Source organism: Bos grunniens, chromosome 2 (genome assembly GCF_055505025.1).
Source record: "Bos grunniens cultivar Pamir isolate PY7600 chromosome 2, Bosgru_T2T1.0, whole genome shotgun sequence".
Lineage (NCBI taxonomy): Eukaryota > Metazoa > Chordata > Mammalia > Artiodactyla > Bovidae > Bos > Bos grunniens.
This window is the reverse complement of record NC_141166.1, coordinates 127,198,133-127,210,333: the sequence shown is the minus strand read 5'-3', so window position 1 is coordinate 127,210,333 and position 12,201 is coordinate 127,198,133. Positions and strand designations below refer to the sequence as shown.

General features: G+C 33.1%; 1 protein-coding gene across 2 annotated transcripts in view; it reads right to left on the bottom strand.

Annotated features, from left to right (window-relative positions):
- Positions 1 to 12,201, bottom strand: part of ITGAV (integrin subunit alpha V) — a 109,483-nt gene that overhangs the window by 42,350 nt on the left and 54,932 nt on the right. For both annotated transcript variants that reach the window (XM_086371335.1, XM_086371346.1), the window contains exons 5-7: positions 8,663 to 8,724; positions 6,706 to 6,751; positions 765 to 890 (exon numbers count right to left, since the gene is read on the bottom strand). In XM_086371335.1, coding sequence (XP_086227461.1) covers positions 765 to 890; positions 6,706 to 6,751; positions 8,663 to 8,724 — 234 coding nt within the window. The remainder of the gene's footprint in view (positions 1 to 764; positions 891 to 6,705; positions 6,752 to 8,662; positions 8,725 to 12,201) is intronic.

The window sequence follows — 12,201 nt, the reverse complement described above, 5'->3', positions numbered from 1 at the left end:
TATTTTGTCCTCTAGGAGAAATGGGTTCACATGTGCATGATAAATGAATCTTGAAGAAAATAAGGGTGCTAAATACTCAAATAGTATATCTCTGTTAGAAATATAAGACTGTTTTATCAACTTTACAAAGGAGTCAGTTAAAAACAGGGCAAATTTGCAATCTGGCGTAAAGGAGTAACAAAGAACAGATTTTCTCAATCAGCAAAATACTATTTCTGTCATGTATACTTGGTTTAATGAATAAGAGAAACTTAGAACAAAAGTAAATAAATCCTAAACCAAAACTGTAGTTTAATACAGTGAATAGAAGTTCAAGAATCAGACTGCCTGGGTTGGAATCTGAGAAAAGCAAAGTTATAAGTGGAAGACTTTAGGCAAAGACTTCAGACTTTATTTTGCCTCTCTGTGCCTCAGTGTCTTTATCTATAAAATGGGAGTAATAACAGCACACTGTCACAGACTTGTGAGGATAAATGAGTTATTAACGATAAAGCTCTTAGAACAACATCCAGAATGCAGCAAGCACATCTTAAAGACTATCCATTATTATTATCACTGTGTAAATAATCATGCCTTTAATTTCAGCTACTGAAATACAACATAATCTAGGTACTCAATAACAATTTGAAATTATATGTTCCTTATTTTAAGAAAATCTTAATCTATTTCACAGAAAAGATTTTTCTACTGAAAGCAGCATATGCAAATATAGGACAAATCTACCGCAACACCAGAAAGTGAATCCATATTTCGATTTTACCTACCCAAATAACTGTCATCAAAAATAGCTTGTGCAGTCCGGGTTGCTAACTGGTTATTATACTTGATGCTGTAAACTTTGGGGTCATATTTAGATACAATTTCTGCTACTTGATCAGAAATGAGTTGACCTGAAAGAAATATATAAAATAAATTATAATTTAAAATGAGCTGTCCTGAAAACAATATATAAAATAATTGACAATTTTCTAGCAGAATCTTATGATGCAGATGATGGATAGCACCTGCATGAAAGGAAAGAGATTAGATATAAATATTTCTGCTTATTAGCCTTAAACAACTCTTCATGATCCTAAATCTGAAATTTTATTATTTTTAAGTCACAATTATTTCTATTCAAGGCTAGTATTTAAAGTTAATCTCTGCTAAAAAGCAAAAATTTATAAATACAGAATTTAATTCACTAAAAAGTCATTGTTAAATAAATGGAATCATAAAATCAAGGATTGTTTCCCAACCAAATTTCAAGTTAGAACTTGAAAAATCTACTGAAATTATTTTTACTTTCATAATTGGTTAAACCTGATTTTTCTTTTTTTTTTAAATTTATTTATTTTAATTTTATTTTATTTTTAAACTTTACAATATTGTATTGGTTCTGCCATATATCGAAATGAATCCGCCACAGGCATACATGTGTTCCCCATCCTGAACCCTCCTCCCTCCTCCCTCCCCATACCATCCTTCTGGGTCGTCCAAGTGCACCAGCCCCAAGCATCCAGTATCATGCATCGAATCTGGACTGGCGACTCGTTTCATATATGATATTATACATATTTCAATGCTATTCTCCCAAATCATCCCACCCTCTCTCCCACAGAGTCCAAAAGACTGTTCTGTACATCAGTGTCTCTTTTGCTGTCTCGTATATAGGGTTATCATTACCATCTTTCTAAATTCCATATATATGCGTTAGTATACTGTATTGGTGTTTTTCTTTCTGGCTTACTTCACTCTGTATAATAGGCTCCAGTTTCATCCACCTCATTTGAACCGACTCAAATGTATTCTTTTTAATGGCTGAGTAATACTCCATTGTGTATATGTACCACTGCTTTCTTATCCAGTCATCTGCTGATGGACATCTAGGTTGCTTCCATGTCCTGGCTATTATAAACAGTGCTGCGATGAACATTGGGGTACACGTGTCTCTTTCCCTTCTGGTTTCCTCAGTGTGTATGCCCAGCAGTGGGATTGCTGGATCATAAGGCAGTTCTATTTCCTGTTTTTTAAGGAATCTCCACACTGTTCTCCATAGTGGCTGTACTAGTTTGCATTCCCACCAACAGTGTAAGAGGGTTCCCTTTTCTCCACATCCTCTCCAGCATTTATTGCTTGTAGACTTTTGGATCGCAGCCATTCTGACTGGCGTGAAACAGTACCTCATAGTGCTTTTGATTTGCATTTCTCTGATAATGAGTGATATTGAGCATCTTTTCATGTATTTGTTAGCCATCTGTATGTCTTCTTTGGAGAAATGTCTATTTAGTTCTTTGGCCCATTTTTTGATTGGGTCATTTATTTTTCTGGAATTGAGCTGCAGGAGTTGCTTGTATATTTTTCAGATCAGTTGTTTGTCAGTTGCTTCATTTGCTATTATTTTCTCCCATTCTGAAGGCTGTCTTTTCACCTTGCTTAGAGTTTCCTTTGTTGTGCAGAAGCTTTTAAGTTTAATTAGGTTCCATTTGTTTATTTTTGCTTTTATTTCCAATATTCTGGGAGGTGGGTCATAGAGGATCCTGCTGGGATATATGTCAGAGAGTGTTTTGCCTATGTTCTCCTCTAGGAGTTTTATAGTTTCTGGTCTTACGTTGAGATCTTTAATCCATTTTGAGTTTATTTTTGTGTATGGTGTTAGAAAGTGCTCTAGTTTCATTCTTTTACAAGTGGTTGACCAGTTTTCCCAGCATCACTTGTTAAAGAGATTATCTTTAATCCATTTATATTCTTGCCTTCTTTGTCAAAGATAAGGTGTCCATATGTGCGTGGATTAATCTCCGGGCTTTCTATTTTGTTCCATTGATCTATATTTCTGTCTTTGTGCCAGTACCATACTGTCTTGATGACTGTGGCTTTGTAGTAGAGCCTGAAGTCAGGCAGGTTGGTTCCTCCACGTCCATTCTTCTTTCTCAAGAAAGCTTTGGCTATTCGAGGTTTTTTGTATTTCCACACAAACTGTGAAATTATTTGTTCTAGCTCTGTGAAGAATACCGTTGGTAGCTTGATAGGGATTGCGTTGAATCTATAAATTGCTTTGGATAGTATACTCATTTTCACTATATTGATTCTTCCAATCCATGAACATGGTATATTTCTCCATCTATTAGTGTTCTCTTTGATTTCTTTCACCGGTGTTTTATAGTTTTCTATATATAGGTCTTTAGTTTCTTTAGGTAGATATATTCCTAAGCATTTTATTCTTTTCGTTGCAATGGTGAATGGAATTTTCCTTAATTTCTCTTTCTATTTTCTCATTATTAGTGTATAGGAATGCAAGGGATTTCTGTGTGTTGATTTTATATCCTGCAACTTTACTATAATCATTGATTAGTTCTAGTAATTTTCTGGTGGAGTCTTTAGGGTTTTCTATGTAGAGGATCATGTCATCTGCAAATAGTGAGAGTTTTACTTCTTCTTTTCCAATTTGGATTCCTTTTATTTCTTTTTCTGCTCTGATTGCTGTGGCCAAAACTTCTAAAACTATATTGAATAGTAATGGTGAAAGTGGGCACCCTTGTCTTGTTCCTGACTTTAGAGGAAATGCTTTCAATTTTTCACCATTGAGGATAATGTTTGCTGTGGGTTTGTCATATATAGCTTTTATTATGTTGAGGTATGTTCCTTCTGTTCCTGCTTTCTGGAGAGTTTTTATCATAAATGGATGTTGAATTTTGTCAAAGGCTTTCTCTGCATCTATTGAGATGATCATATTGTTTTTATTTTTCAATTTGTTAATGTGGTGTATTACATTGATTAATATGCGGATATTGAAGAATCCTTGCATCCCTGGGATAAAGCCCACTTGGTCATAGTGTATGACCTTTTTAATGTGTTGTTGGATTCTGATTGCTAGAATTTTGTTAAGGATTTTTGCATCTATGTTCATCAGTGATATTGGCCTGTAGTTTTCTTTTTTTGTGGCATCTTTGTCAGGTTTTGGTATTAGGGTGATAGTGGCCTCATAGAATGAGTTTGGAAGTTTACCTTCCTCTGCAATTTTCTGGAAGAGTTTGAGTAGGATAGGTGTTAGCTCTTCTCTAAATTTTTGGTAGAATTCAGCTGTGGAGCCGTCTGGACCTGGGCTTTTGTTTGCTGGAAGATTTTTGATTACAGTTTCAATTTCTGTGCCTGTGATGGGTCTGTTAAGATTTTCTATTTCTTCCTCGTTCAGTTTTGGAAAGTTGTACTTTTCTAAGAATTTGTCCATTTCTTCCACGTTGTCCATTTTATTGGCATATAATTGCTGGTAGTAGTCTCTTATGATCCTTTGTATTTCTGTGTTGTCTGTTGTGATCTCTCCATTTTCATTTCTAATTTTATTGATTTGATTTTTTTCCCTTTGTTTCTTGATGAGTCTGGCTAATGGTTTGTCAATCTTAATGAGCTATTTGGACACCTTTATGCAGCAGCCTGAATGAGTGACTGCATTTTCTTCACAACCTTAAGTTATCGAGTACACAAGAAAGCCAGACACCTACATGAAAGTCAGATTGCCTCCTTGTACCCAAGAAAGGCTGTTTGATTTATTAAATGCCATCTCCGTAACATATAGAAAACAATCTCTTCATTTCTGCTATTTCAGAAAGAAAATCGTAATAGCTAAAGATTATCAGTTTAGTTCCAATTTTTCCAGTCACATACGCTGAGTTTGTAGGGCAGAACACTTTCTGTCCGGATCTCTAATTTATTATCTTTGCCTGCGTGTGTGTGTGCTTACTTGTGTCTTGACTCTTTGCGACCCCATGGACAGCAGCCCACCAGACGCCTCTGTCCATGGGGTTTTCCAGGCAAGAACACTGGAGTGGGTTGCCATTTCCTTCTCCAGGGAATATTCTCAACCCAGGGATCAAACCCACATCTCCTGCATCATTGCAGGTGGATTCTTTACTGCTTGAGCAATTGGGGAATCCCATCATCTTGCCTAAATGGTATCTAACACACAGGAGAGATTCCTTAAATATTTGCTGAATCAAAGAACACAGGAACATTTATCATGTCTTTGGAATAAAACATCATTATCATTTTCTCTATTCTTACAGAGACAATTCTGAGATCTATGGGAAAATTCATCCTAATATCTTATGTATTCCCAATGAAACATGCTGATTTTAATCTTATTAAAATATTATCTGCCCAGTCACTGAGTTTTTAGTAACATATTATATACCATTTATAATAAATCAATAGTATCTGTGCTAATTTATAATAAACAGGAATGCCTGCATTGTGCAATATTCAAAGTATTAAAAGAACAAGTAATTTTAATATATTCACAATTGTGTCTCTTAAAAAGTCCTGACCGAGAATCAAAAAATCCATCTTTGGTTCCCACACATGCCCATGAGACACTTCCTTCTCTTCCACTGAATGATATACCTAGCAGCAAAGAGGAAAATGAACCCATGTTTTATAGCTAACTAGAAAGCATTAATATATATTTTCTTACATATAATTAGAACTGCTATTTTCATTTTTATTGTAAGGCTGCAAAACTCAAGTATAATTCTCCTACATCATTTCATCTTCCAATAGAGGTATAATTCACAGAAATTCAAATCTTTCAGTTTTAGTTAATATGTGTCATGTTGATCCTCTTTGCCTGATTTTTCTTTTTCTCCTTTGCCATCCCTTCCAATTTCTCACTTATTCCCACTTTTCATTCCTTATTTTCCTTCCACCTTGTTTTTCCTTCAGCAAATCTCTTTCTTTAGTTCCCTTTCTATAAAGCAAAAGCACAGGTTTTCCTATAAGGAAACAAGTAAAGAAAGCACAGAGCAGAATACAGAAGTAAAATTCAGAATCAGAAAGTACTTGCAAATCAATATAGTCAGAGATTTTCCAGTTCTTCCAAATATTGGCAATGCTTGAATAACAGAATACCAATAAACAAAAAAGTCTTGATTTGGTAAATGGTACTTTTTAACAGAAAATAAACATATGAATATATTGACTAAATAAATAATTATGTTTCTAATGATAAGTGAAACATAAATCAAATAAGCAGATATAGTTAAGAAAATAATGACCTGTTATACATTTGTTCAAATGGCAATTTTATTAATCCTCTGGAAATGACTAAAGAATGCAGATTTTTACTTCAATCACCAATGCTAATATATTCTTTTGAAATTTAGTAAGATCCTCTATTTTTACAACTTCCCAAATACAAAGAAATCATTCTTGATGTCAGTGGTTAATGAGAAAATAACCACATCAATAATCTAATGTGCAAATTAATTTTAAAACCATGAGCTTTTGGAAGGCCACAATTTACCTACAGCTCCTCATACTTCCTAATGATTAATTATATAATTTCCTCTAAAGTACAGAGATGACGTATATAAGCAATAAAAATTAATTACTTTAAATTACTTTATAATTTACTTTTAAAATATTTAGTTTATTTTCTACTAGAAATGCATATGTCATATATTGTTATATATTTTACATATACCTTATATGATGTTGCAGTCCTTTTTAAAATAATTATATATAGATAGTGGTTATCCATTTAATTTTTTCATTTCTTTCTTTTAAATAATTTGAAAAGTCTCAAAGCCTGGTGGGCTGCTGTCTATGGGGTTGCAGAGAGTCAGACATGACTGAAGCGACTTAGCAGCAGCAGCAGCAGCAAAGATACATGATAAGCCAGATGAGTCTGAAATATAGTCATTACTGGGTAATTTTTAAAAAAGATTAACCTACCTTGCCAATAAAAACTACCAGGACCACCAAGAAGTACTCTGTCAGCCTAGATTAAATCAAACAAAAAGATATATATTTTAAAACAGATAGCTTTAAAAACTGAGAGCAATATAATAAACATAAAAGCTACACATTCATGTATATATGACATATATATGCATATACATTAAAGCAAACAAAATCATAAATCTTAAACCCAGGTGATTCCATAATTTTCACTGTACCTTTTCTAAAACACAATACAATAACTATTAAAAAGGAGGCCTATATTCATTTAATATATGAAAATATACAAATACATATATACATACAGATTCTGTAGATCTTGACTGCTTCACATACTTGGTATGAAGTACTGTCAGCAAAGTATTATTAGTTACAGTAAGAAAAAAAGTCACTCCTTAATTTTGTTTATTACATTTGTGACTACACTGACAAATTTCCTTTCTAATAATCATTAAATTTTTTTTAAGCTAAAGCAAAATTTGTAGTGTCATGTAGATCTAAACAGGAGTGAGGTTTGAGGGTACATTTTTCAGGGTATGTTATGTATACAAATTACACTTGACTAACATTTCTTATATCTGTAATAATTTACAAGTATCTAATTCAAGATAGTGTTTTGAGCATATTTTAAAAATTTCTTCTCACTGGAGAAAAGAGAAAAACTTTCTCCAAATACACATACAGCCTTTGAAGTTTTCAACAATCTCCTGCCTTGGCTATGTAAAAGATATTTCTAAGTTGTCTGCTTTAAAATGACACCACTTTTCGAAATGAGTTGAAGACAGCAGTTAATTTAGCAAAGACTATTCATGGTATGGGAATATTTCTGGAGTTATAGTTGTATTGGTTTAAGTACAGAAACTATGAACACTTCTTGTTTTAATACATCTATTTGAAAATACATCATCCAAGTTGAAACCTTTTATGTGTTAATACACTTTACCTCTCTTTGTTCTGCTTCCTTAAATTTTAAATTATGAGTAATTATGAATAAATTTTGAATTATGAGTTTCAAACTGAGTGAATTAAAATTAACTGCTTGATAAGGAGAGTTAACTAAAATTATTAGTACCTAATATTTAAGATTAAAAATACAAATTTATAAAAATAAGAAAATGCTTTATTAGTTTCTCTGAACCATGATTATAGTTTCTGTGCTTTTAGTAAATTTAAGGTACTTTTGCTTACATTTTCTAAGTCATATTAAGTTTTCTAAGAAAGCTCTACTTTTATTCAAGCAATGTGTTTTTGAGACTTCTCTAGGAGTAATTAATTTTCTCAATTTGTTATTCAAAATGCTCATATATCCCACAAAAAACCACACAAAGACAAAAGTAAATTATATAAAATATTTAAGAAAAATTTCCTTTGAAAATATACATGGAATTCTTATTTTTAAAAAAATGATGAAAAATTATCAACTCTAGAGAGCATATCAGCTTAGTTAAAAATACATAAAGCCCTATATATGAGATTTCTTACAGTAATTAAACTTCTTCATCTTTATTTATTGCCTATGGGCACATAATAGATGGCAAACATGCATGTTTTTCAACTTTTATTAACTAAACCCTGATTTGTAAAAAACTCCCATTGATAGCTTTTATGAAAACTCAATTTCAGGCAAAAATAGAAAGCTTTACTATAACAGTCTGTAAATCTATCCAACTGGAAGTTTTAATATTAAGTCATAATTGCTGTCTATCTTCTGCTAAGGAGATTTTCTACTATTTTCCATTCCCTTTTTGATGAATATTTCAAATAAGCAACGTCTCCTAGGGAGAGAACAGTATCAAGCAAAGGATATCAAATGCATGGGTAATTTTTATTAGATGTTTCCATAAAACAGGTAATAGTTACAGAGAATACGAAGTATTATCCAGTAATTTTTAACCATGGTTTAGATAACAAGGTAGATCTGAATCTCATTCAGTCTTAAATGAGAACTTACTTTAGTAAAATCAATGCTGAATCCTCCTTGACAAAATCCCTGTCCATCAGCATCAATATTTTCTAAAATAAAAAGATTGGAAATATACACAAACCCAAAAACAAACAAATAACACAAAACAAAACATGAGAAAAATCTGATATCACTGTAAGATAATGTACTAGTCTCGGAGAGTGTTCATTCATTCAGGTTCTTAATGGGTTATTAACACATTCTTAAAAAGTTAGTAGGCATGTTTATCAACACCCATTCATCAGAAATGGCAACACAGAGAGATGAAAGTAACTAGACCAGTCAGCAAGGGGCAGAAAGATCATCTAAGATAGTGGATTTCAAACTTTATTTTTATACAGAAAGATTATAGTTTATATCATAGCTCACACAACCCAACATAACACGCATTGTATTTCATTCCATCTTTTAAAAAACTGGTTATGACCCATTCTTTGATTTCATTTAACAATGATGAGTCATGATCTTTGAGTTAAAAACTCCAATCTGAAATTTCTAATTCTTACTATTATTCCCCTACAGTTGCTAGGTCTTTGCTAAGTTATTATGAAGACTAATAAGCAGATATCTGCATTCCAATACATTTATAGCCAACAACAACAACAAATCTGAAAAAAACATAGTTCAGAATTTAGGGAGATGGCCTAGTTGAATTTTCTGCAGAGAGCAAAATATACCCTGAAAACACATTTAGAAAGCCAACTTTTTAAAACATGACACTTTTAAGTATATTCCAAATGATGACAGACTCAACTGTTTTACTCTTTTACAATTACCCCTTTCCCCATAGTTCTCACAAAAGGGGACAATTAGCCAATTAATTTAAATTAGCTCTAATCACTAGTAATACTGTACCTAGAATAGAGGTAACAGTGAGCAAGTCTTTTCCTTGTTTTATTTTGAGGATAATAAGAGCAATGAAAAACAGCTACTCTTTAGTCATCAAGGAATTATTGTAGTCAATGCCACAATATCTAAATAATTATGATATAATATTCCTGTATTTGCCACCCAAATACAGTAACCAAAAATACCTACTTTCAGTCATAAGGACAACTTGCAAGAATTTTTGTCAAATACTCCCATCAAAATTTTTGAACCCATTTTTAAAACCTGGGAACTGCCCTAAGATTACACACTTAATATCTAAATTTAGAAATTTTTTTAGAAAATAGCCTCAAGAGTATAATGCTCCCCCAATGTAAATTTTTCTAACCAAGAGGGAATGGGAAAATGTAGGGCTGGGGTTTCCAGTGTCTAGTGAATCATAGTAAGGAATTCTGCTCTGACCTCAAGTCAGCCTTTTATTTCCTTTATTCGAGTTGCATCTGGGGAACTCTTTTAAGCTATTTATAAAGACATCCTTTTTTGATTATCTTACTGTACAGTTATCTACTTTATTTGGTTTCCCAGAACATCCAACTAGAAAACATTACTGTCTTTTAAAAATGTAACAGGTACATATTAAACAGTGCAAATGTAAAGAATTTTCTGTTGACTATAACCTATTTCAGGGAAGGCTTTTGTTTTTATTTGTATGGACAGTTAATATTTTTCCTAATTGTTAAGCCTGACAATATTATATTTAATGTTACTGATCGTGATAGTAAGAGCAGCTAGTGTTTATCAAGCCCTTACTGTGAGTCCGGTACTGTACTAAAGCACTTAAATTCTTTTCAAATTTACACAGCAAAATTCTATGAGAATAACAGTAGCCCTATTCTATGAGAGATAGTATTATTAGTCACCACTTATATCTAAGGAAATTAAGGCTCACAGAAATTAAGGAATTTAACCATGGCAAACCTGCTAGTAAATAAAAGAGAGTGGATCTGAGGTGAAGAGTGGCTATACGATTAAGGCTGCAGTATCTCAAACCAGCAGTGTATTTGTAATTCCCCAAGCAACCATCAAGGGAAAGAAAAGAAAACTAGAAATGATACCTGAGAAAAATCTATGTGCAAATAATATTATCATCAGAAAGTAGAAAGAACAAAGACTCAGTCTGAGCCTGAAGCTGAAAGACTATTTAAATCATATGATTTGTGGTTCAGGCACTTTTAGAACAGAAAGACATTCAGCCTTTTGTGCAATGCCCAAGAACGGGCATAGATATAATAATGAAAAGCCAAAAGCAAACATAATCAGTAATAAGGTAAATTTTTACAGAGAGTAAAGTTCCATAAATTCACATAGGTCACAATAAAAATGAAAGCAAATAAACAAACAAATGAACAACAACAAACCCACAAACTACCACCACACCAAAACAAGCAGTTATCAAGAAGTTGGCAGTGTAGCCCTACAAAACTGGCATTCCCATGTAAAATCAGTCATAGGGCTAGCTTACATAATTTATTGAAGTATGAAGAAGCCATAAACTACAAAAATTGCCTCTGAAGTCTTTTGTCTAAATCAGTGTTTTATTAATGATCAATCACCCACGACTGTAGACAAGCAGGTTGTCGGCAGATAAGAATACAACCCAAGTTCTCAGATTCCCACTCTTGAGTGTGTTCCTCTGGGCCGTTTGCCTTTTGTACTTTAGGCCTGCATGTAGCTTAATATTTTAAAGGTTGAGCCCAAAAGTACACACAATGATCAAGAGATACTGAAAGCCAGACTTACTAGGAAGAAGGCATTCACTTTGATTTTTTTTTTTTTTTTTTTAGATTTTTCTCTGCTTTTTCTCATACTTGAGGTATTATTATCGGTAAAGGGCCAGGTAATAAATGTTTCAGGGGCTAGACAGCCTCTGTGGCAAGAATTCAACTCTCCCATTGTAGATATTAATAGCATGTGAACAAATGGGTGTGGTTATGTTCCAGTCAAACTTTATTTACAAAAACAGGCTCACAAGTCATAGTTTGCTGACCTGATTTGGATGTTAAATACTTTGGAAAGTAAGTTTAAAATGTCTGTGCTTAAACCAAATAAGTGAAGGCATTATGCAGCAGCTACATCATGCAAACAGTCTTAATCGTTTAAATACATGTTAAGAAAAGAACTGGTCATTAGCGAAGAGGCAAAATGACGAAAAATACTAGCCAAACATCGCAGTATATCCTCAAGGGACCATCATCATTAGAATGCTTGTTTTCAGAAGGTTTCTTGTCCTCTTACATCAGGAATTAATTCAAACCTGCACTTGTGAGAGCAGAATGTACTCTCTATAGAAAAGCTGTGCTTAGTACAAAGGCAGCTGAAATGGCAAACGTTTCCTATTGCTAGTAATACAGGGAAAAGGTTCCTCTGGAATAAGACAGACCCGGGTTTATATCCTCATTAGATCACTCAGCACCATAACATGCAGGAAAAAACCGTGACTTCAATTGTCTAGATCTCGGTTCCCACATGTATCGGAGGAGAATAAGGATGATTTTACAGGTGTGCCCACCACACAAACAGTAAGTTACAAGTATGGCACACAATGGTTAGTTCATCCTTGAGAGCTACAAAATTATCTTTTCATAATAGGAATATTTTTGCAATACAAAAATTAAAAACACAAATTTAGTCCTCCCATT